The sequence below is a fragment of the Pseudophryne corroboree genome, chromosome 1, assembly GCF_028390025.1.
Source record: "Pseudophryne corroboree isolate aPseCor3 chromosome 1, aPseCor3.hap2, whole genome shotgun sequence".
NCBI classification, from domain to species: domain Eukaryota; kingdom Metazoa; phylum Chordata; class Amphibia; order Anura; family Myobatrachidae; genus Pseudophryne; species Pseudophryne corroboree.
In genome coordinates, this window is record NC_086444.1 from 526,215,647 (window position 1) to 526,239,842 (window position 24,196).

Genomic DNA, 24,196 nt, shown 5'->3' on the forward strand with positions numbered 1-24,196 from the left:
AGTGATACAACCCCAGTGATGAGTGAATGCATGGAGAGTGGTACCTTGATGCACAGATTCTCGTTGCACAAACAGCTTTGTGATCAATGGAAAAATCACCCACATGGCAAAGAAATAAGCAGAACACAGACCCTTCTGTGTCAAGAGAACCATTGGAATGCCCCAAGATAATAAAGAAACATCAAAGAATAGATCTCCCAGATACTGGCTACTTGTATTCTGGAAAAAGAGAAAAATAGAGAAACATCAAAAATGAAAATTGCTGACCAACATCCAGCCCTCAACCATGTAAGATGGCATATACTAGGAAATCAGAATCAGCTTTATTGGCCAGGTATACTTGCGTATACTAGGAATTTGTTTTCGGTTTACAATGCTTCCTTGGGAGCAGTAATCCAGCTGTCATTTTAGACCTCAAGTGGTTACCATGCTATACTGAATAATGCAACGTTTATATACTATGTAGAAAACTTGAAGCAATAAATCAAACTGCTCACAGGCTGCTTGATGTCATTCAGCAGGTGAAGCTCCAAGTGGCACAAATGTCCTCTTCCTAAATTATGTGGCATAGCTTTAGGTCACAGTAACAGAGCCACATTACTCACCCCTGATGTAGTGTGGCAGAGACATGGGCATAGGTAGGCTTACCATACAATCCCTTTAAACCGGGAAACGTCTAATTTACACAGGTTCTGTGGCTGCTAACTTCAAGTCTGCATTTCACATGGTTTTAATCAGCCACAGAACCTGTCTAATCCATGATCGTCCCGGTTTAAAGGGATGGTATGGTAATCCTATGCATGTGTGGCTTAGAGCTGGAGCAATGTGCAGAATAAACAGGAAGAAAAAAAAGAGGAGAAACAGTATGGCTGCAGCATCTGATGGGAGAAATATGGCGAGACTGCAAACTACTGTGTAGAGATATAAAGAAATGAGAACAGACAGCTAAGACGGTGCTTGGACAACCGTGCAAAGGGGTGAGAGATCAAGAAAATTAAAACATTAATGTCTGACCTAAATAGCTTTGGAATACTTTTTATTGTTTCAAGTTCCTTGACACCAACAAGGCAACTGGAGGATTTAAAGTAGCCTTTTGGCTGTTCGATCATTGGCCCCTGAGCGGAAATGGTTTCCTCCATTAGCCCTTCCATTAAGCAGTTACGTTGCTGATTGATCAGTAAGAGCCATACAACCTACTGTACGCAATTGGATGGTCACAGCTGACCACTCATAATAGCAGGTCATGACTTAGTAATTGGGTTTGGTCTGGTACCTGGATTTAGTAACATTTTTAACGGTCAATAAAACCAAAAAGGTGTGCAGTTACTGTGCAATTTACATGAGGAAGAAAGTCTCCTTGTTTATGCAGGCCCCAAGATGATCAATTTAAGGGGGGAAAAAAACAAAAACAGGATTTTAATACCTACCGGTAAATCCTTTTCTCCTAGTCCGTAGAGGATGCTGGGGTCCACTTCAGTACCATGGGGTATGACGGTTCTGCAGGAGCCATGGGCACTTTAAGACTTTTTCAGAGTGTGAACTGGCTCCTCCCTCTATGCCCCTCCTCCAGACCTCAGTATAGGAACTGTGCCCAGGGAGACGGACATTTCGAGGAAAGGATTTACTTTTAAATTAACTGTGAGATTCATACCAGCTCACACTTCAACCATGCCGCACAACATGGCATTCTACAAAACTCATGCCAACGAGCATGAACATTACAGCAACTGTACTGAAACAACTTAACAAAATAATAACTGCAGGTAAAGAACGCACTGGGCTGGGTGCCCAGCATCCTCTACGGACCAGGAGAAAAGGATTTACCGGTAGGTATTAAAATTCTGTTTTCTCATACGTCCGGCGGGAGAGTGCGGATGACCCTGCAGCACCGATTGACCAAAGTTTAGGTCCTCATCGGCCAAGGTGTCAAACTTGTAAAACTTAGCAATCGTGTTTGTTCCTGACCAAGTAGCTGCTCGGCAAAGTTGTAATGCCGAGACCCCCCGGGCAGCTGCCCAGGATGAGCCCACCTTTCTAGTAGAATGGGCATGCACCGAATTCGGTATCGGCAATCCTGCCGTGGAATGAGCGTGCTGAATCGTACCTCTGATCCAGCGCGCAATGGTCTGCTTAGAAGCAGGACACCCAATCTTGTTGGGAACATACAGGACAAACAGAGCCTCTGTTTTCCGTATTCGAGCTGTTCTTGCAACATAAATTCTCAAAGCTCTGACCACATCCAGAGACTTCAAACCAGCTAAAGTGTCAGTAGCCACTGGCACCACAATAAGTTGGTCTATATGGAAAGAAGAAACCACCTTAGGAAGAAATTGCTGACGAGTTCTTAACTCAGCCCTATCTTCATGGAAAATCAAGTAAGGGCTCTTGTAAGACAAGGCCCCTAACTCAGACACCCTTCTTGCGGATGCCAAGGCCAACAGCATGACCACTTTCCAAGTGAGAAACTTCAATTCTAGCTCCTGGAGAGGTTCAAACCAATCCAACTGAAGGAACTGCAACACCACGTTAAGATCCCATGGTGCCACAGGAGGCACAAATGGAGGTTGGATGTGCAGAACCCCTTTCACGGAGGTCTGAAGTTCTGAAAAGGAGGCCAATTGTTTTTGAAAGAAAACACACAAGGCCGAAATCTGGACCTTGATTGAACCCAATCGTAGGCCCGCATCCACACCCGCCTGATCTTGAGAACTTTTGGTATTAGTGGAAGTGGAGGGAAGACACACACCGACCGAAACACCCACTGGGTCACTAGTGCATCCACTGCTATTGCTTGAGGGTCTCTCGACCTGGAACAATATCTCTGAAGTTTCTTGTTGAGACGAGATGCCATCATGTCTACTTGAGGAACTCCCCAAAGACCTGTCACCTTTGCGAAGACTTCTTTGTGGAGGCCCCATTCTCCTGGATGGAGATCGTGTCTGCTGAGGAAGTCTGCTTCCCAGCTGTCCACTCCCGGAATGAAAATTGCTGACAGAGCTCTTGCATGTCTTTCTGTCCAGAGGAGGATCTTAGTCACCTCTGCCATCACCGCTCTGCTTTTCGTTCCGCCCTGACGGTTTATGTACGCGACTGCTGTTACATTGTCCGACTGGATCTGTACGGGTTGATCTTGAAGAAGATGCACCACTTGTAGAAGGCCATTGTAAATGGCTCTCAACTCCAGAACGTTTATGTGAAGACAAGTTTCTTGACTTGACCATCTTCCTTGGAAGCTTTCCACCTGTGTGACTGCTCCCCAGCCTCAGAGACTTGCATCCGTGGTTACTAGGACCCAGTCCTGAATCCCGAACTTGCGTCCCTCTAGTAGGCGAGAACTGTGTAGCCACCACAGGAGCGAAATTCTGGCTTTGGATGACAGGATTATCCTCTGGTGCATGTGAAGGTGGGATCCGGACCACTTGTCCAACAGGTCCCACTGGAATACTCTGGCATGGAATCGGCCAAACTGTATGGCCTCGTAGGCCGCTACCATCTTTCCCAACAACCGAATGCATTGATGAATCGACACTCATGTTGGTTTCAGAATTTGTTTGACCATTCTCTGGATTTTCAGAACCTTTTCTACTGGAAGAAATACCCTCTGTACTTCTGTGTCCAGTATCATCCCCAGAAAAGACAATCTTGTTGTCAGTTCCAACTGTGATTTTGGAAAATTTATGATCTTGACTTTATTTACTTTATTTATTTATTTACTTGAATTTATGATATTGACTCCTTTCTGTTGAAGGAGGACCATCATCTCCGCCATCACCTTGGTGAACACCCTCGGTGCCGTGGAGAGTCCAAACGGCAACGTCTGAAATTGGTAATGACAATCCTGTATCGCGCATCTCAGATAAGCTTGATGTGGAGGATAAATGGGAACATGTAAGTAGGCATCTTTTATGTCCACTGACACCATGAAGTCCCCTTCCTCCAGACTGGAAATCACTGCCCTCAGAGATTCCATCTTGAACTTGAACCTTTGCAGGTAGAGATTCAGAGTTTTCAGGTTTAGATTCGGTCTGACTGAGCCGTCCGGCTTCGGCACTACGAATAGGCTTAAATAAAATCACTTGATCCTGACAAATTTTTTTTTTTAACATCAATTTTTATTGGATTTTATATCGAATGCAAAAAGAAGAAAGGGGGGGGGGGTACAGAAAAAAAGAAAGGGTGGGGAGGGATGTACACGTCAATGAGATAAAACATACATATGAGACAGGTAACATAGCAACTAAACAGGTATTCAGGTATCATAGCCATATTAACAAATAAAAGTGTGCAGAGCTAGGTCAATAGGATTTTCCAACTCCGACCCTAGTATCAGGGGGGAAAGAAATTGATAGCATTATAGACATAACAGCCAGTATATACCAAAAAGGAAAGTATGGGAGATGGTACACTTAAGAAGTAGCAGATTCCTCATTCAGGCTAAATTGTAAGGGGGACGTCTTCCCTGGATGTGATATGAGAGCAGAACCTTCCCCCTCCGTGACGTATTCATGCCAATGGAACCATTGCATAATGGGGGAGGCAGCAGAGGGGGAATAAGGCACATATTCAGTTTCCATGGTATAATGGTAATGGACTTTATGAAATACTTTTAGAGCAGGGGGGACTACCGCTTGTTTCCAGGCTTGGGCCAAGGTTGCCCTTGCTGCTATACAAATGTGTCCTAATAAGTACCTTTGGGAGGCTGAGACCTCCAGGGGATACATATGTAGAAGAGCTAAAGCTGGGGATGGGCTTAAAGATAGACATAAAACTTTATTTATCAGCGTAAATACTTCTGCCCAGAAAGTTTGGAGAAGGTGACATGACCAGAAAATATGATACAAATGCCCTATTTCTCCGCAATTTCTCCAACAGAGTGGTGAGCAGAAAGGCCAAAATGTGTGCAGTCTGTCCGGGGTCAGGTATAATCTATTCAGTAATTTAACATGCATTTCTGAATGGTTTAAACAGTGTGAGATGCGGAATGTTAAACGATATAATTTCTCCCATTGTGTCTCTGCTATGGGAATACCTAAGTCCCTCTCCCAGCGCTTCTGGGCATTAGACATTTGGTATGGGACCAATGAGATAAGTGTATTGTACCAATAAGTAATATCTTTAGTTGATGAAAGCAATACCAAACGGGATAGAATAGACTGTACTAAAGAGCTGGGGGGGGGGTTTGTACGATGGGTAAGCTCTTAAACCAGTGTCTAATTTGAAAATAGTTCAGTACTCGGGAGGGAGAATTTATCGTGCAACTGGGCGAATGAAAGAAAGGCAGATCCATCTAATAAGTCTCTGAGGGTATAAATATTACAAGCATTCCACGCAGAGATATGTAAATTGGGAATTAATTTACTCACAGCTTTAAGTGAAAGGGCAGTGTAGGGGGTAGTAATGCCAGGGAGCTTACTTATCAAACTATCCCATATTCGTAGAGAGGAAGCCGTAGAGGGAAGGATGGCCAAGTCGATGGGACGTAGGGCTTTAGGAGTCCACAACAGATCTGCTAAGGGGTAACCTATGCAACCGACATCTTCAATGTGGGCCCACAAGAACACGGGGTTGGAGGGGTTCCAAAATTTCAGTTGAGCAAGCATACAAGCTTCTTGATATAGACTCAGGTCGGGCAGTGCGAGTCCTCCTCTGTGTCGAGGGAGTATCATTCTAGCATGTGCCAATTTTGGGGGGTGCGACTTCCACAGGTATTTTGTCAAGACAACTCTGCATTTATCGAGATAAGGTTTGGGGAAAGAATAAGGTATGGTGCGAAATAGATACATAAGTTTGGGTAGTAGGGACATTTTAAAGGCAGATAAACGACCCAGCCAAGATATCTCATACAAAAGCCACGAGGATGTCATGGTCTTGAGAGTGAGTATAAGGGGAGGGAGATTTAAATCGAAAACAGTAGAGGAGGAAGAAGGAATATGTATCCCAAGGTATGTAAGCGAGTTAAGTTTCCAGTTGTACGAGTATTGAGATCGTAAAGCAGCCGTGAGTGTATCAGATAAGTGGACAAGTAAAGCGTCAGTTTTAGTTGTGTTCAGTTTATAGTATGAGGCCTCGCTAAAGCCGTGAAGTATTGAGTGTAGATGCGGTAGAGAGGAGGAGGGGCGAGATACAAAGAGAAGAACGTCGTCGGCAAAGAGACATAACTTATGGGAGAGTCCCCCATGGGTCAGGACAGGGAATGCAGCATCCGATCTGATTTTAGCCGCCAGGGGTTCAATGCCAAGAACATATATCAAAGGTGAGAGAGGGCAACCTTGGCGGGTTTCATTAGTAATTGGGAAGGCGTCCGACAAGAATCCATTGCTAAATACCCTCGCTGACGGTAGGGTATATAATGCTAAGATTGACGCCAGAATCTGGGCCGAAAAACCAAATTTAACTAAAACAGTGCGCATATATAGCCAATTCAATCTGTCGAACGCCTTCTCAGCATCCAATGAGAGTAACAAAAATCCCTCGGTGTCAGAGGCCCTATCTATCAGATTGAAGACCCTGCGGGTGTTGTCAGAGGCCTGTCTTCCAGATACAAACCGAACCTGATCAGGGTGAATCAACAAGGGTAAATAAGCACTAAGCCGGGATGCTATCATTTTAGCATAGAGCTTAACATCACTATTAAGCAATGCAATTGGTCTGTAGTTGTGGCAGTGGGCAGGGTCTTTCCCAGGTTTGGGGATAGCTACCACCTGGGCCTCCAGCATTTCCTTAGGGAAGGCACCAGTACTGGTTATATCATTGAACAGAGCAGTTAAGGTGGGAGAGAGACAGTCCGTAAAGGAAGCATAGAAATCGTTAATAAACCCATCGGGGCCAGGGGCCTTATCCTTAGGGAGGGATTTAATCGCAGATTCGACCTCTAGTGCGGTCCAAGGGGCATTTAAGGCATCTAACTGATCGGGGGTCAGAGTGGGGAGGTTGACAGATGAAAGAAACGCTTGTATAGAGTCAGGAGTAGGCTGGAATGTAAGGGGATCGGAATGTAAATTGTATAATTTAGTATAGTAGTCTGCGAATTGGTTAACAATATCTAAAGGGTTTGCAAGCTTAGAGCCTGCAGAGGAAAGAATAAATGTAATTCTGTTACGAGCACGTTGGGCACGAAGTCTGCGAGCAAGCATTTTACCAGGTCTATTACCCACTAAATAGAATTTCTGTCGTAATCTATTGAGGACCACTTGGGTTCTAAAAACCAAGAGTTTTTGTAGTTGGCTGCGAATGTCAGAGAGTTCCTTACGCAAAAGCCGGGTGGGGTGCTTCTTATTCTTATCCTCAGCTATTTTCAGTCTCTGTTCCAGATCTAGTTGGAGTTGTTTGGCTTGCTTTTTAAGCGTAGCTCCAGCCTGAATAGCGGAACCGCGGACAACCGCTTTAAAACGCACACCAATAATTTGGCAAGGTGGTGTCTGAGGGGGAGTTAGTGTCTGTATAAAGGGATATGGAGTCAGAGATAATTTTTTGGGCCAACGGGTCGTGCAAGAGATGTGGAGATAATCGCCATGGTCTAGGGGGTATGGGAGCAGAATTAATGTGCCATTTCCAATATAGCGGTGTGTGGTCGGACCAGGTGATAGGTAGGATATCGACCGTACCAGAATTCTGTAAGGTCCATTTATCACATAACACAAGGTCAATTCGTGAATATGAATTGTGAACCGGTGAAAAGAACGTGTAGTCTCTACCGGAGGGGTTGCGAATGCGCCAGATGTCATAAGTCGAACTCCGCTAACACATTACGTAGCGCTAATGAGGGGCCAGGGCGGGTTTTAGATGTAGCTGAAGAGGGCTGGGACGATTTATCTAGTTTGGGATCTAGTACTAAGTTAAAAAGTCTCCTAGAAGGATTAGGGAGCCGACCCGGACCTTTTGGATAAGCAAGCATAGCTTCCGAATAAAGGCCACCTGGTTCGAATTAGGTGCGTATAGTGAGACTATAGTGACAGATTTACTTTCCAGAACACCCGTGAGAATCAAGTAGCGGCCTGCTTTATCTGCAATTTGAGAGTGGAGGGTAAAAGGAACATTATCTCTAAATAACAGAGCTACTCCATTTCTTTTAAAGGGGCCGTTAGCAAAATATCCTATAGGGAACCTGTGGTCTTTCAATACAGGGGGGTTGTGGGAGGAAAAGTGAGTTTCTTGTAAGGCGACTATATCAGCTTTATACTTATGGAAAGAGGATAGAGCTAATCTACGTTTGTTGGGGGAGTTTAAACCTTTAACATTCAATGAGAGGATACCAACCATAATTATTCAGTCATAATACCATGTAAGTGACGGCATCCCATCAGGAAGGGGGGGGGGGGGAGGATATACAAAACAAGAAGAAAGGGCGATAGACTCAGAAACAGTAAAACAAAGGGAAAGGAAAAATAAACCAACCCAGTACATCGGGTCTGCATAGCTACTGCAGGGGAAAAATGAATGCAGTAGATAAACGAGGGGCAGGCGGACTCTTCAATCCACCCAGAGTCAGTGAAAAGACAAAAAGCTAATGTGTAGGGAGGATATAAGCAACTCTCCGTCTAAATAAAGGTGGCACATGGGAAAAAAACATATTAAAGAGAAAAAATGAAGCACAAAATGGTATGGCATATCTTGCTAGCGGAAATTCATCCTTCTGCTGTGATCAGCGTGTGCTGTAAAGATAGGCCATTAAACATATAAACTGAGGCGTAAACTGAACAACCACATATAAATAGGAGAGTATGCACTATAAAAACCAGCAGGGAGAAAATGCAACGCACCTAGAAGTATTCAATAAACAGAACGGCAGCAATAGACATAAACATAATAAAGTCAATATCTCTAACGAAATATAGAAAGGCATGTTAGAACATTAATTAATTACGTAGTGCGTTCAATCTGTGGACCATTCCGAACGAGGTGGAGGACGTCTCTCATGAGGGGATGGAAGTTTCACCGAGATGTCCCAGTCCTCGAGCAGTTTCGCTCCGGCCTCCAGCTCTGATATAATAAATGAAGAACCTTCATAAAAGACAATCAGCTTCACTGGAAAGCCCCACCTATAATCGAATATCTTGGGCCTGGAGGGCGGAAGTGATCGGAGCTAAGCTGCGCCTCTTAGAGAGGGTAAGTGCGGAAAAGTCCGGGAACAATTGCAATCCTCCTAGAGTGTCAGAGTTCTCTGCGTCTCGAGTAGCTTGGAGAATACGTTCTTTAACGGTGAAGAAGTGTACCCGGAGTAACGTATCTCTAGGTGAGGAGTTGGAGAGAAACCGAGGCTTAGGAAGGTGATGAATTCGGTCAATTAACAGTTCCGCATCAGGTACACCAGGTAGAAGTTTACGGAACAGGGCCATAGCATATTCCGTCAGATCCGAATTATCTACCGAGTCAGGTATTCCATGTATTTTAATATTGTTCCGTCTGGAGCGATCCTCCATATCTGCCATTTTGTTTTTAAATGTGTCCAAGTCGCTTTGTTGTTGGTCATGAGCTGTAATGAGTTCATTATGAGACGTCACCAGTTCCTCCAATTTGCGCTCTAGAGTGTCGGTTCTGTCCCCGATGGCTGTTAGCTCAACCTTGACTTCACATATAGCAGCTGTGAGGTCGTGAGTTAGGTCCGATATGAAGGCCGTCAAGACCTGGCAAAGGGTCTTCACAGTAAGGGGAGCATCAGAATTCGGGTCCACGCCCGACACGGATAGCGAGCTGGTCAGGTCCGACGGGTAGGGGCTTTTCGTAGAAGGGGCCGACACTCCCCGAGTTGGCGGGGACGCCTGATGTTGTTTCCGGATTGGGAGAGATACCTGAGGAGGCAGTTTGCCTTTTGCTTTTTTAGGCGCCATAATGAGATAGAAGAAAAAAATGGAGAAAAAATAAATGACCTGATAGTGATGCAGCAGACGGACCCTTCTAGGCTGGTGCGTTATAAAGTAGACAGGATACTGGGTTTTAAACGTAATCACATGTTAAGCGATAAGACTGGGTGGAAAAGGCACATATTAGGGGTCACATTTTGACGGGCTGTAGGGGTGTAGAGACGAGGGCCGCCTCACACCCGATAGTGATGGTAGGAAAACACCAGACAGAGCCTGAGAGCAGTCTCGAATTAGTGTGAGAGGGCACGATTAGATGGCAAAGCGGGCCATATTAGCTGCAGCCAGCAGTGTATTATGTCTTCAATAAGCTGAGGGCACTTGCAGATGCACAGCAGGCAGGGTTTGTGAGGCTAAAAGACTACCACAGAGCTGCTATGCAGTGTCTCTGGAGTATGTTGCCTGTGATAGTATTAGCTGTGGAAGGCTTTTCAAGATGGCCGCCGCCAGAATTACATGCAGGGAGATTCTTAGTACCTGCTGTCCCAGGCACAGGAGAGGAACTTTCCGCCTTTTGCAGGTACCTGGGGGGAGTCTCCGCTGGTCAGAGGGTGTGTGGGGCGCCCGCAGGAGGTCAGCCGGGTCCCGCCGCGGCCGCGAACGGGTCCCGGAGCTCGTCGCCGGGATGCCTCCAAACTCGAGGCCCCGGCTTCTGGAAGTCGAGTAGGCCGCGGGCTCGTAGCAGCGGAAATGATCTCCCGGCGGCGCGGGACTCCTCTCCAGGTAGCCCACTGCTGTCAGCAGCTCACTGGGTTACAGCAGGGGCTAATGGGAGCTGTTTTGGGCAATGCTGTAGGCACTTAGTGGCCCTTAATAGCAGGAGCTCCAGCTCAGGATATCTGTGCAGGTCAGCGTCCAAGCCACGCCCCCCTGACAATTTTTGTATTGCTGCTGCTATCACTTCTCTGTCTGGGATAGAAGCTGGTAAGGCCGATTTGAAAAATCGGCATGGGGGAATGTCTTGAAACTCCAGTTTGTACCCGTGGGACACTATTTGAATGACCCACGGGTCCAGGCCAGAACTGACTGAAGAGTTTCAGACGTGCCCCCACCTGAGCGGACTCCCGCTAGAGAGCCCCAGCGTCATGCTGAAGATTTGGCAGAAGCAGAAGTTGATTTCTGCTCCTGTGATCCTGTAGACGCTGCACTTTTTTTTTTACCCGCAAAGAAAGGGGAACCTTTACCCTTTTTGTATTTATTGGGCCGAAAGGACTGCATCTGAGAGTGATGTGTCTTTATCGCCGGCGCAGGAGCATTAGGCAAGAATGTCGACTTACCAGCGGTAGCCGCAGAAACTAAAGCATCCAGCCCATCTCCAAACAAGGCCTCACCTTTATACGGGAGAGCCTCCGTATTCCTTTTGGAATCTGCGTCAGCATTCCATTGGCGGATCCACAACGCCCTCCGTGCTGAGACTGCCATGGTAGCGGCTCTTGATCCCAAGAGACCAATATCTTTCATGGCTTCTAGCATGTATGCAGCAGCGTCTTTGATATGACCTAACGTAAGGAGTATCTCGTCTCTATCTATTGAGTCAATGTCTGACGACAAGTTTTCTGACCTCTTTTCAATAGCACTACTCACCAACGCACAAGCAATGGTAGGCCTGAGTAGTGTCCCATTGGCCACATAAATAGATTTCAACGTATTCTCCAACTTGCGGTCTGCCGGCTCCTTCAGTGAAGCCGACCCAGGCGCAGGGAGAATCTCCTTTTTTGTTAACCGTGACAGGGCACTATCTAAGACGGGGGGTGATTCCCACCTTGTCCTGTCCTCTGCAGGGAAAGGGTAAGCTAACTGAATTATTTTGGGAATCTGAAATTTCTTTTCAGGGTTTACCCAGACACCCTCAAAGAGACTGTTCAGCTTATGAGATGGAGGAAAAGTTATATTAATTTTCTTTTCTTTTCTTTACAAAAGTAAGCCTTCTCCTGTGGTAAAGGAGGGGCCTCTGTAACTTCTAACACCTCCTTTATTGCAACAATCATGTATTGAATGTTTTTTGCTAACTTTGGATCTATTCCCCTGGAATCACTAGTGTTGATACAGGAATCAGAGTCCGTGTCGGTATCAGTCTGTACAACCTGTGTAAATGACGTTTTATGTGACCCAGAGGGGTCCCCTGTGGATGAAAAGGCAGAACTATTAAAAATCCCATCTTCGACAGATTTTCTCCATTTTCTGCATGAGACTCAGACTTATCCAATCTCTTACTGATATGATTCACACCATCACGTAAATCTTTCACCCATTCAGGCTCGTGGTGTGCCGGCAGCGCCACCACATTACAACTCTGTGTCCCTAAAATGGCTCCCTCAGGGGAAGAGCTCCCTGCCTCAGACATGCCACACACGTGCACAATCACACCACAGACACTCCGGGGCTTAATGGGGACAGATCCACAATAAAGTCTGTCAGAAGGACACAGAAAGGAATTGCCAGTTCACAACTCAGCGCCAAAAGAAAAAAATCCCTGTGTCGCGTACTTTGTACACAGAGACAAAATCCCTGTGTCGCGTACTTTGCACACAGAGACCTTCAAGCGCTTTATATTACAAATAATAGGTTTTAGCATTGAATATTACACCCCCCCCCCCCCCCCCCCCCCCATTTTTTGCACCCTGATACTTGATTCAGAAGTGGAGAGGAGGATCAGCGTTTCTTGCCCTGCAGCTGCTGGGAGAAAATGGCGCTGAGCAGTGTGCTGGCTGCCTGAGGAAGAAGCCCCGCCCCCTGTAATGGCGCGTTTTTCCACAGCCTTAGATTAGATTTTTATACTGGCGGGGGTGTAGGACAGTGTAAATACAAAGTATGCTACCTTTTGCCAGTGAGAGTAGTTTCATGCTGTCCAGGACGCCCCGCCCGCGCGCGCCACCTGCACCCTTCTGTGCACGGTGTTATGGATAGCATGTTTGCGCAGCGTTCCCACTCGCTGCGAGGTACCTTAAGCCGTCACGATGACCGGAGATCCCTCTCTGCAGACCTCCGGTAATAATACTCTTGCGTCTTCTGACTTCTGGCTCTGTTAGGGGGGTGACGGCATGCTGTGGGAGTGAGCGCGCTGGAGAGTGAGTGAGCTAATGGTGTCCTGTCAGCAAGAAGCAGAGCCATGAAACTCTTTAGGAAGTTGGTTCCTACTTCTTCCCCCTAAGTCCCACGAAGCAGGGAGACTGTTGCCAGCAGTCTCCCTGAAAATAAAAAAACAAATATAAAGTCTTTCAGTGAAACTCAGTAGAGCTCCACTGGAGTGCGACCAGTCTGCCTGGGCACATTTTCTAAACTGAGGTCTGGAGGAGGGGCATAGAGGAAAGAGCCAGTTCACACTCTGAAAAAGTCTTAAAGTGCCCATGGCACCTGCGGAACCGTCTATACCCCATGGTACTGAAGTGGACCCCAGCATCCTCTAGGACGTATGATAAAACAAACAAACACACATACACACACAAACATTTGTTATTATACCATCATGCATTTTTTTTTTTTTTCAATCTCTTCAAATGTTACTTTTTTCTTTTTGGTAAAAATATTTGGCTTTCACTAATTGTTATGCCAAACTTTCCTAGTAAACAGAACACAATGGTTTCACATTTGAAACTTACAGCAAAGTAGAGATTTTTGGCCAACGTGTGTATTAGCACAACCTTGGCTACAGCAGCGGCCCCGTACAGAACCACGGACACATAAAAATGCGTATACCACGATAGGGCATTTGAAGTGAGTGTAACCAGCACCGCAATAATCAGGACCATTACTAGTGCTGAAATCCAACTGGTTACACTAATGAATAGTCCAATCATGAGGTCTCGTGCGTAGTTCGTACCTACAAGCATTGGAAGAAATAAAACATGGTCACACTACGATGAACAACTACAGCACTTCAGGATATAAGCAAAAACTACTACTATTGTGAACAGAAATATGTTCTTATGAATCACTGATTAAATCAGAGCTGATTGTTTGGTACTTTGGGGTCTATTTACTAAGCCTTGGATGGAGATAAAGTACCAGCCAATCAGCGCCTAACTGACATGTCACAGGCTGGGTTTGTAAAATGAAAGTTAGTATCTGGTTGGTTGGTACTTTATATCCATCCAAGGCTTAGTAAATAGTCCCCTTAATCTCTCCAAGCTCATTAAATATAAGGTTAGCTCGTCTGTTAGTACATCTTAAAAAGGTAAATATAACAGACAATACTACTGTGTATATAATTGTAAATTATTTGTGTATAAGAGAAAACCATATATAGGTTAAATGAAAACATCAGAAATAAAAAATGACTTACCCCCACGCTTGTATTTAATGGTCTTTTTACTCAGGTAAAACAGTAGAATTGCTGCGATTATGTAATTTATAATGGTACTGATGCGAGCTGGATAAGACAAGACAAACATGCCGCTCACATCAAAAAAGATCAAGTTCCCATGGCGGAACTCTGAAGAATCAGCAAGCAGGGGTGAGGACGCCAAATGTCTTAAGATCCCGAGTATATTGTCACCTGGGAGAAACAGACTTTTAGGATTATAAAGAAGAATAGAGGACTGGACCAGTGAGATATTCACTCAAAAAAACAAACACAAAAAACACTCAACTGAAGAGAACACAACGTACCTGCTCTCTGTATAGACTCTGTGTGAATCCTGTCTGCTGTGTCATACTTTGTATGGTAAATGTAACCATTTTCAATGAAAGCCAAGTCAATGCCTACAAGAGCAGACATTAGGGATTATAAAGATGCAGGACACTGACAAATACAATTACAGGGACTCAGCATATTCCACCTCGGCCAACTTGGACAGTTGAATACAATCCACAAGATCCCCCTCTTCACCTACTTAGTGGCCTGCCTAGTCAAAGCTGTGGTGAAGGAAGTGTATGAAGACAACAGAGGCCAGGACGGCAGTGCTCTTAGCCTAGAAATGGAAATATTCACCATGATCCACTTAGCTAGGGAATTTTATAAATTCAAGCTAAAAAGTTAAGGAGAAAGAAGAATTACAGATTTAAGGCTCCTTCAAGACTTCCATTCCACTACAGCAAGCATGCCCAAACTGCGGCCCTCCAGCTGTTGAGAAACTACACATCCCAGCTTGCCCTAACACAGCTTTAGCATTCTCTGACAGCAAAACTGTCAGGGCATGCTGGGATGCGTAGTTTCACAACAGCTGGAGGGACGCAGTTTGGACATGCCTGCACTACAGCATTTTTTTTTAAAGCAATAGAGACTATGGCAGATTTCTTCTGATAGTAAATAAAAGTCTGCATGAAAAATAGAAAACCTTGTCTGCCTGGGTTCATCTACAAACACTCAAGTATAGTCTTGCCATTCCCACCGATGCTTTGGTGGGATAGAACGGCTCATTTAAATTCAGATTCAAATGATTCAGGGACTCCATAATGACTCAGGAGGAAGCACCTGCTCCTCACAGAAATATAAAAAGCCTTACAGGAGGAACCTGCACTTTCCTGTTATGGAGCAAACCCAGAAAAAGAAGCAGCTGACCTTGAGAACCCACATTCAACTGCTGATCGAAAACCCTAGAGCGCGAACCATCTTGGAAAGACTGTATAAGGGACTTTGACAGATATTCAGATTGTGCATGCAAGCAGCACATAGCAGCTGGAGTGTAGCTTAGTCCTGCAGTGGCAGAAGGCAAAAATCAGTAACAAGGAAAATAATAGGATTTTAATACCTACCGGTAAATCCTTTTCTCCTAGTCCGTAGAGGATGCTGGGGACTCCAAAAAGGACCATGGGGTATAGATGGGATCCGCAGGAGACATGGTCACACTATAAGACTTTGAATGGGTGTGAACTGGCTTCTCCCTCTACACCCCTCCTCCAGACCTCAGTTATAGGAACTGTGCCCAGGGAGACGGACATTTCAAGGAAAGGATTTGTGTTACACTAAGGGTGAGACACATACCAGCTCACACCACAAACACACCGTACACTGGATTAGCAGGAATACCAGACAACAGTATGAACGAAAGACAGCAACAAGCTGAACATAACCTAATACACAACTTTTGTGTAACCGAAAACATCAACTAACAATACACTGCAAGCAACAGTCCGCACTGGGATGGGCACCCAACATCCTCTACGGACTAGGAGAAAAGGATTTACCGGTAGGTATTAAAATCCTATTTTCTCTTACGTCCTAGAGGATGCTGGGAACTCCAAAAGGACCATGGGGTCTATACCAAAGCTCCAGACCGGGCGGGAGAGTGCGGACGACTCTGCAGCACCAATTGAGCAAACATGGGGTCCTCATCAGCCAGGGTATCAAACTTGTAGAAGTTAGCAAAAGTGTTTGAACCCCACCACGTAGCTGCTCGGCAAATTTGAAGTGCCAAGACCCCTCGGGCAGCCGCCCAAGATGAGCCCACCTTCCTGGTAGAATGGGCCTTTACTGATTTCGGCAACGGCAATCCAGCCGTAGAATGAGCATGCTGAATCGTATTACAAATCCAGCGTGCAATAGTCTGCTTGGAAGCAGGATTTCCAATCTTGTTGGAAGCATACAGGACAAACAGGGCTTCTGTTTTCCAAACACGAGCCGTTCTGGCGACATTAATCTTCAAAGCTCTTACGACATCGAGAGATTTTGGCACCGCCACGGCATCCGTAGCCACAGGCACCACGATAGGTTGATTATGTGAAACGAAGAAACCACCTTCGGCAGAAACTGTTGACGAGTCCTCAATTCCGCCCTATCCACATGGAAAATCAAATATGGGCTCTTGTGAGACAAAGCCGCCAATTCCGACACCCGTCTGGCGGACGCCAAGGCCAAAAGCATGACCACTTTCCAAGTGAGAAATTTCAACTCAACCTTTCGCAAAAGGTTCAAACCAGTGAGACATAAGAAATTGTAACACCACTTCAAGGATGGATATGCAGCACTCCCTTCACGAAAGTCTGAACTTCAGGAAGGGCGGCCAATTCTTTTTGAAAGAAAATAGATAAAGCCGAAATCTGCACTTTGATGGAACCCAATTTCAGGCCTGCATCCACGCCTGCCTGCAAAAAATTAAGGAAACGACCCAGCTGAAACTCCTCCGTAGGAGCCTTCTTCACACCACGACACACATTTTCTCCAAATACGGTGATAGTGCTTCACCGTGACCTCCTTTCTAGCCTTAAGGAGGGTGGGGATGACTTCCTCGGGAATACCCTTTCGAGCTATGATTTGGCGTTCAACCTCCACGCCGTCAAACGCAGCCGCGGTAAGTCTTGAACTACGCATGGCCCCTGCAGTAACAGATCCTCTCAGAGGAAGCGGCCAAGGATCTTCTATGAAGATCCGGATACCAGGCCCTCCGTGGCCAATCTGGAACGACGAGTACCGCCTGAACCCTTGTTCGTCTTACGATCCTCAACACTTTTGGAATGAGAGGAAGTGGAGGGAACACATACACCAACTGAAACACCCACGGAGTTACGAGGGCGTCCACTGCACTGGCTTGGGGTCCTTCGCCCTGGAACAATACCTCGGAAGCTTCTTGTTGAGGCGAGACGCCATCATGTCTATTTGAGGAATTCCCCAATGCCTTGTCACTTCTGCAAATACCTTTTGATGAAGGGCCCACTCTCCTGGATGGAGATCGTGTCTGCTGAGGAAGTCTGCTTCCCAGTTGTCCACGCCCGGAAGGAAGACTGCTGACAGAGCGCTCACATGTTTTTCCGCCCAGCGGAGAACTTTTGTGGCCTCCGCCATTGCCGCTCTGCTCTTTGTTCCGCCCTGGCGGTGTACGTACGCCACCGCTGTTACGTTGTCCGACTGAATCAGGACAGGTAGACCTCGAAGCAGGTGTTCCGCTTTGCAGAAGGCCGTTGTAAATGGCTCTTAACTCCAGAACGTTTATGTGGAGACAAGTTTCCTGGATTGACCATTTTCCCTGGAAACTTCTTCCTTGAGTGACTGCACCCCAGCCTAGGAGACTTGCATCCGTGGTCAGCAGGACTCAATCCTGGATCCCGAACCTGCGTCCCTCTAGAAGGTGAGAACTTTGCAGCCACCACAGAAGAGAAATTCTGGTCCTGGAAGATAGACTTATTTTCCAGTGCATGTGCAGGTGAGACCCGGACCATTTGTCCAGCAGGTCCCACTGAAACAACCGGGCATGAAACATGCCAAACGGAATGGCTTTGTAGGCCGCAACCATCTTCCCTAGCACTCGAGTACATTGATGAATCGACACTCTTGCCGGTTTCAGAATCTCCTTGACCATGCAATGGATTTCCCGAGCTTTTTCCGTGTCTAGGATCATGCCCAAGAAGGGAAGCTGAGTTGTCGGGATCAACTGAGACTTTGGCAAAATTAGAATCCAACCATGATGTCACAGAACAGTCAGGGAGAGTTCCACATTTCTTAGCAACTGCTCCTTCGATCTCGCCTTTATCAGGAGATCGTCCAAGTACGGGATAATTGTGACACCCTGCTTGCGTAGGAGTACCATCATTTCCACCATCACTTTGGTGAAGACCCTCGGGCCGTGGAAAGCCCAAACGGCAACGTCTGAAATTGGTAATGACAATCCTGCACCGCAAATCTCAGGAAAGCCTGACGTGGAGGATATATCGGGACGTGTAAGTAGGCATCTTTTATGTCGACAGATGCCATAAAATCTCCCCCTTCTAGACTGGAGATCACTGCTCGAAGAGATGCCATCTTGAACTTGAAAGTTTTTAAATACAGATTGAGGGATTTTAAGTTCAGGATCGGTCTGACCGTGCCGTCCAGCTTTGGCACGACAAAGAGGCTCGAATAAAACCCTTCTCCCCGTTGGGACGGGGGTACCGGTACAATGACACTCTGGAGACACAGCTTTTGTATCGCAGCACTCACTACTTCCCTTTCTGGGAAGGATCTAGGCCCGAGTGAAACCAGACCTGACTGAAGAGTCGGAGACGCGCTCCCACCGGCACGGACTCCCGCAGGGGAGCCCCAGCGTCATGCGGTGGACTTGGTAGAGGCCGGGGAGGACTTTTGGTTATGGGAGCCTGACACAGCAGGTGACCTTTTCCCCTTCCTCTGCCTTCCGACGCAAGGAAGGACGAGCCCCTTCTTTTTTTGTATTCATTAGGCCGAAAGGACTGCAACTGATAATGGGGTGCCTTTTTCAGTTGTGCTGGAACATAAGGAAGAAAAGATGACTTACCCGCTGTAGCGGTAGACACCAGGTCAGCTAGGCCGTGTCTAAACAAGACACTACCTTTATAAGGGAGAACTGCCATAGCTTTCTTGGAGTCGGCATCAGCATTCCATTGATGAATCCACAGCGCTCTCCTGGCCGAGACTGCCATGGCATTGGCCCTTAATCCCAAGAGGCCAATATCCCGCGCCGCATCCTTTAGGTAAGCTGCAGCGTCCCTGATATAACCGAGAGTCAAAAGAATGTTATCCCTCTCCAGGGTATCCATGTCAGATGCCAAATTATCAGCCCACTTAGCAATAGCACTACTCACCCAAGCCGACGCCACGGCAGATCTGAGAAGGGCACCCGTAGTGACATAAATGGCCTTTAATGTCGTTTCCTGCTTACGATCCGCAGGATCCTTGAGGGCAGCAGTGTCGGGAGACGGGAGCGCCACCTTCTTGGACAGCCAGTACAGAGCCTTGTCCACATTGGGAGATGACTCCCACTTTTCCTTGTCGTCAGAGGGGAAAGGATATGCCATAAGAATTCTCTTGGGAATCTGCCATCTTTTATCAGGCGATTCCCAAGCCTTTTCACAAAGAGCATTCAGTTCATGAGAGGGGGGAAACGTTACCTCAGGTTTCTTTCCCTTATACAAACATACCCTTGTATCAGGAACAGCAGGTACTTCAGAAATATGTAAAACATCTTTAATAGCCACAATCATGTACTGAATACTCTTAACCAATTTTGGATGCAAACTAGCCTCACTATAGTCGACATTGGAGTCAGAGTCTGTGTCGGTATCCGTATCAGCTATTTGAGTAAATGAACGCTTTTGTGACCCTGAGGGGGCCTGCATCTGGGATAAGGCGTCCTCCATGGATTTTCTCCACGTTTGTGACTGAGAATCAGATTTATCCAGCCTCTTAGACAATAACGCCACATTTGCATTGAATGTACTCAACATATTCACCCAATCAGCAGTCAACGGTGCCGACAGAGTCACTCCCAAATCCTTCTCTGCGCCCCCAGGAACTTCCTCCGGGGAGGAGCACTCAGCCTCAGACATGTCGACACACCGTACCAAAACACACTCTCACACTGGCAATAGGGGGCAGATCCACAGGGAAGCTTGTCAGAGAGAACACAGAGGGAATATACCAGCTCACACCCCAGCGCCCATATACTACTGACAAAATAATATATGATCACTGCGCTGTTAAAATCGCACCAATTTACTGTGCCCCCCCCCCCCCTTTTTGCTCCCTGTACTTGATAAGGAGGGAGGAGGTCCGGGCCAGCGTCTCTGCAGCGGCTGTGAAAAGAGAAAATGGCGCTGGTAAGCTGTGAGGGCCAAGCCACGCCCCCTTCCGGGGCTCTGTAGTCCCGCTCAATTTGAAATAATTATACTGGCGGAGGTTTAATATTTAGTGCCTAGGCACTTAAAAATAAGAATTTACTTACCGATAATTCTATTTCTCGGAGTCCGTAGTGGATGCTGGGGTTCCTGAAAGGACCATGGGGAATAGCGGCTCCGCAGGAGACAGGGCACAAAAAGTAAAGCTTTTCCAGATCAGGTGGTGTGCACTGGCTCCTCCCCCTATGACCCTCCTCCAGACTCCAGTTAGGTACTGTGCCCGGACGAGCGTACACAATAAGGGAGGATTTTGAATCCCGGGTAAGACTCATACCAGCCACACCAATCACACCGTACAACTTGTGATCTAAACCCAGTTAACAGTATGATAACAAAAGGAGCCTCTGAAAGACGGCTTCCTACAACAATAACCCGATTTTTGTAACAATAACTATGTACAAGTATTGCATAATAATCCGCACTTGGGATGGGCGCCCAGCATCCACTACGGACTCCGAGAAATAGAATTATCGGTAAGTAAATTCTTATTTTCTCTATCGTCCTAGTGGATGCTGGGGTTCCTGAAAGGACCATGGGGATTATACCAAAGCTCCCAAACGGGCGGGAGAGTGCGGATGACTCTGCAGCACCGAATGAGAGAACTCCAGGTCCTCTTTTGCCAGGGTATCAAATTTGTACAATTTTACAAACGTGTTCTCCCCCGACCACGTAGCTGCTCGGCAGAGTTGTAATGCCGAGACCCCTCGGGCAGCCGCCCAAGATGAGCCCACCTTCCTTGTGGAATGGGCATTTACATATTTTTTGCTGTGGCAAGCCTGCCACAGAATGTGCAAGCTGAATTGTACTACAAATCCAACGAGCAATAGTCTGCTTAGAAGCAGGAGCACCCAGCTTGTTGGGTGCATACAGGATAAACAGCAAGTCAGATTTCCTGACTCCAGCCGACCTGGAAACTATATTTTCAGGGTCCTGACAACATCCAGCAACTTGGAGTCCTCCAAGTCCCTAGTAGCCGCAGGCACCACAATAAGCTGGTTCAGGTGAAACGCTGACACCACCTTAGGGAGAAACTGGGGACGAGTCCACAGCTTTGCTCTGTCCGAATGGACAATCAGATATGGCTTTGTGAGATAAAGCCGCCAATTCTGACACTCGCCTGGCCGAGGCCAGGACCAACAGCATGGTCACTTTCCATGTGAGATATATCAAATCCACAGATTTGAGTTGTTTAAAACAATGTGATTTTAGGAATCCCAAACTACGTTGAGATCGCCCAGTGCCACTGGAGACATCAAAAAGGGGTTGTATATGCAGTACTCCCTTAACAACTTCTGGACTTCAGGAACTGAAGCCAATTTCTTTCTGGAAGAAAATCGACCGGTCGAAATTTGAACCTTAATGGACCCCAATTTGAGACCCATATACACTCCTGCTTGCAGGAAATGTAGGAATTAACCTAGTTGAAATTCTTCCGTGGAGCCTTCCTGGCCTCACACCATGGAACATATTTTCACCTAAGCGGTGATAATGTTGTGCGGTCACCTCCTTCCTGGCTCTGACCAGGGTAGGGATGACCTCTTCCGGAATGCCTTTTTCCCTTAGGATCCGGCGTTCACCCGCCCTGGCGTCAACGCAGCTGCGGTAAGTCATGGAACAGACATGATTCTTGCTGAATCAAGATCCTTTCTAGTATCTCTTGAAGTTCCGGGTACCAAGTTCTTCTTGGCCCAAACCGGAACCCCGAGTATAGTTCTTACTCCTCTCCTTCCTATCATTCTCCATACACTGGGTATGAAAGGCAGAGGAGGGAACACATACACCGACTGGTACACCCACGGTGTTACCAGAGCGTCCCAGCTATTGCCTGAGGGTCTCTAGACCTGGCGCTTCATGTGGGACGCCATCCTAACCACCTTTGGTCTTTCCCAACGGTTTACAAACATGTGGAAACTTCCAGATGAAGTTCCCACTTTTCCGGGTGGAATTCATTTATGCTGAGGAAATCTTCCTAGTTGTCCACTCCCGGAATGAACACTGCTGACAGTGTTATCACATGATCTTTCGCCCAGCGAAGAATCCTTGCTGTCATTGCCCTCCTGCTTCTTGTGCCGCCCCGTCTGTTTACGTGGGCGACTGCCATGATGATGTCCTACTGGATCAGCACCGGTTGACTTTGAAGCAGAGGTCTTCCTAGGCTCAGAGCATCGTAAATTGCCCTTAGCTCCAGTATATTCATGTGGAGAGAAATCTCCAGACTTGACCACACTTCCTTGGAAATTTCTTCCTTGTGTGACTGTTCCCCAGCCTCTCAGGCTGGCATCCGTGGTCACCAGAACACAGTCCTGAATGCTGAATGTGCTGCCCTCTAGAAGATGAGCACTCTGCAGCCCCCACAGAAGAGACACCCTTGTCCTTGGAGACAGGGTTATCCGCTGATGCATCTGAAGATGCGATCCGGACCATTCGTCCAGCAAATCCCCCTGAAAAGTTTTTGCGTGAGATCTGCCGAATGGAATCGCTTCGTAAGAAGCCACCATTTTTCCCAGGACTCCTGTGCATTGATGCACTGATACTTGGCCTGGATTTAGGAGGTTTCTGACTAGGTCGGATAACTCCCTGGCTTTCCCCTCCAGGAGAAATACCTCTTTCTGGACTATGCCCAGAATCATTCCTAGGAACAGCAGACGTATCATCGGAAAACAGCTGCGATTTTTGGAATATTTAGAATCCACTCGTGCTGTCGTAGAACTACTTTAGATAGTTCTTTTCCGACCTCCAACTGTTCTCTGGAAACTTGTCCCTTTCAGGATATCGTCCAAGTAAGGGATAATTTAGATGCCTTTCTTCTTTTAAGAATCATCTTTTCGGCCATTACCTTGGTAAAGGCCCGGGGTGCCGTGGATAATTCAACGGCAGCGTCTGAAACTGATATTGACAGTTCTGTATCACGAACCAGAGGTACCCTTGTTGAGAAGGGCAAATTTGGACATGGAGGTAATCCTTGATGTCCAGGGACACCATATAGTCCCCTTTTTTCCGGTTCTCTATCACTGCTCTGAGTGACTCCATCTTGATTTGAACCTTTTTATGTAAGTGTTCAAAGATTTCAGATTTAGACTATGTCTCACCAAGCCGTCTGGCTTCAGTACCACAATATAGTGTGGAGGACTAATACCCTTTTCCTTGTTGTAGGAGGGGTACTTTGATTATCACCTGCTGGAAATACAGCTTGTGAATTTTTTCCCAATACTGCCTCCTTGTCGGAGGGAGCCGTTGGTAAAGCAGGCTTCAGGAACCTGCGAGGAAAAAATGTCTCGACTCTCCAATCTGTACCCCTGGGATAATACTTGTATGATCTAGGGGTCAACTTGCGAGTGATCCCACTGCGCGCTGAGACTCTTGAGACTACCCCCCCACTGGTGGAGGGCTTCTTTTCCTGGGAAGGGGCTGCCTGCTGCAGTCTACTTCCCTTTCCTCTATGTCTGGGCAGATATGACTGGCCTTTTGCCCGCTTGCCCACATGGGAACGGAAGGATTGAGGCTGAAAAGACAGTGTCTTTTTCTGCTGAGATGTAACTTGGGGTAAAAAAGTTGGATTTCCCAGCTGTGGCCGTGGCCCCCAGGTCCGACGGACCGACCCCAAATAACTCCTTCCCTTTATACGGCAATACTTCCATGTGCCGTATGGGATCTGTATCACCTGACCACTGTCGTGTCCATGACATCTTCTGGGAGATATGGACAACGCACTTATCTTGATGCCAGAGTGCAAATATCCCTCTGTGCATCTCGCATACATATATATAGAATGCATC

At 46.7% G+C, this 24,196-nt stretch overlaps 1 protein-coding gene across 4 annotated transcripts in view; it reads right to left on the minus strand.

Annotated features, from left to right (window-relative positions):
* ERMP1 (endoplasmic reticulum metallopeptidase 1) overlaps nt 1–24,196 on the minus strand; it is a 162,911-nt gene that overhangs the window by 29,026 nt on the left and 109,689 nt on the right. For all 4 annotated transcript variants that reach the window (XR_010172095.1, XM_063913990.1, XM_063913988.1 and 1 more), the window contains exons 6-9: nt 14,466–14,558; nt 14,140–14,352; nt 13,457–13,677; nt 45–219 (exon numbers count right to left, since the gene is read on the minus strand). Coding sequence is in view for 3 of the 4 variants with exons in the window: in XM_063913990.1 (XP_063770060.1) it covers nt 45–219; nt 13,457–13,677; nt 14,140–14,352; nt 14,466–14,558 (702 nt within the window). In the remaining variant the exon portion in view is untranslated. The remainder of the gene's footprint in view (nt 1–44; nt 220–13,456; nt 13,678–14,139; nt 14,353–14,465; nt 14,559–24,196) is intronic.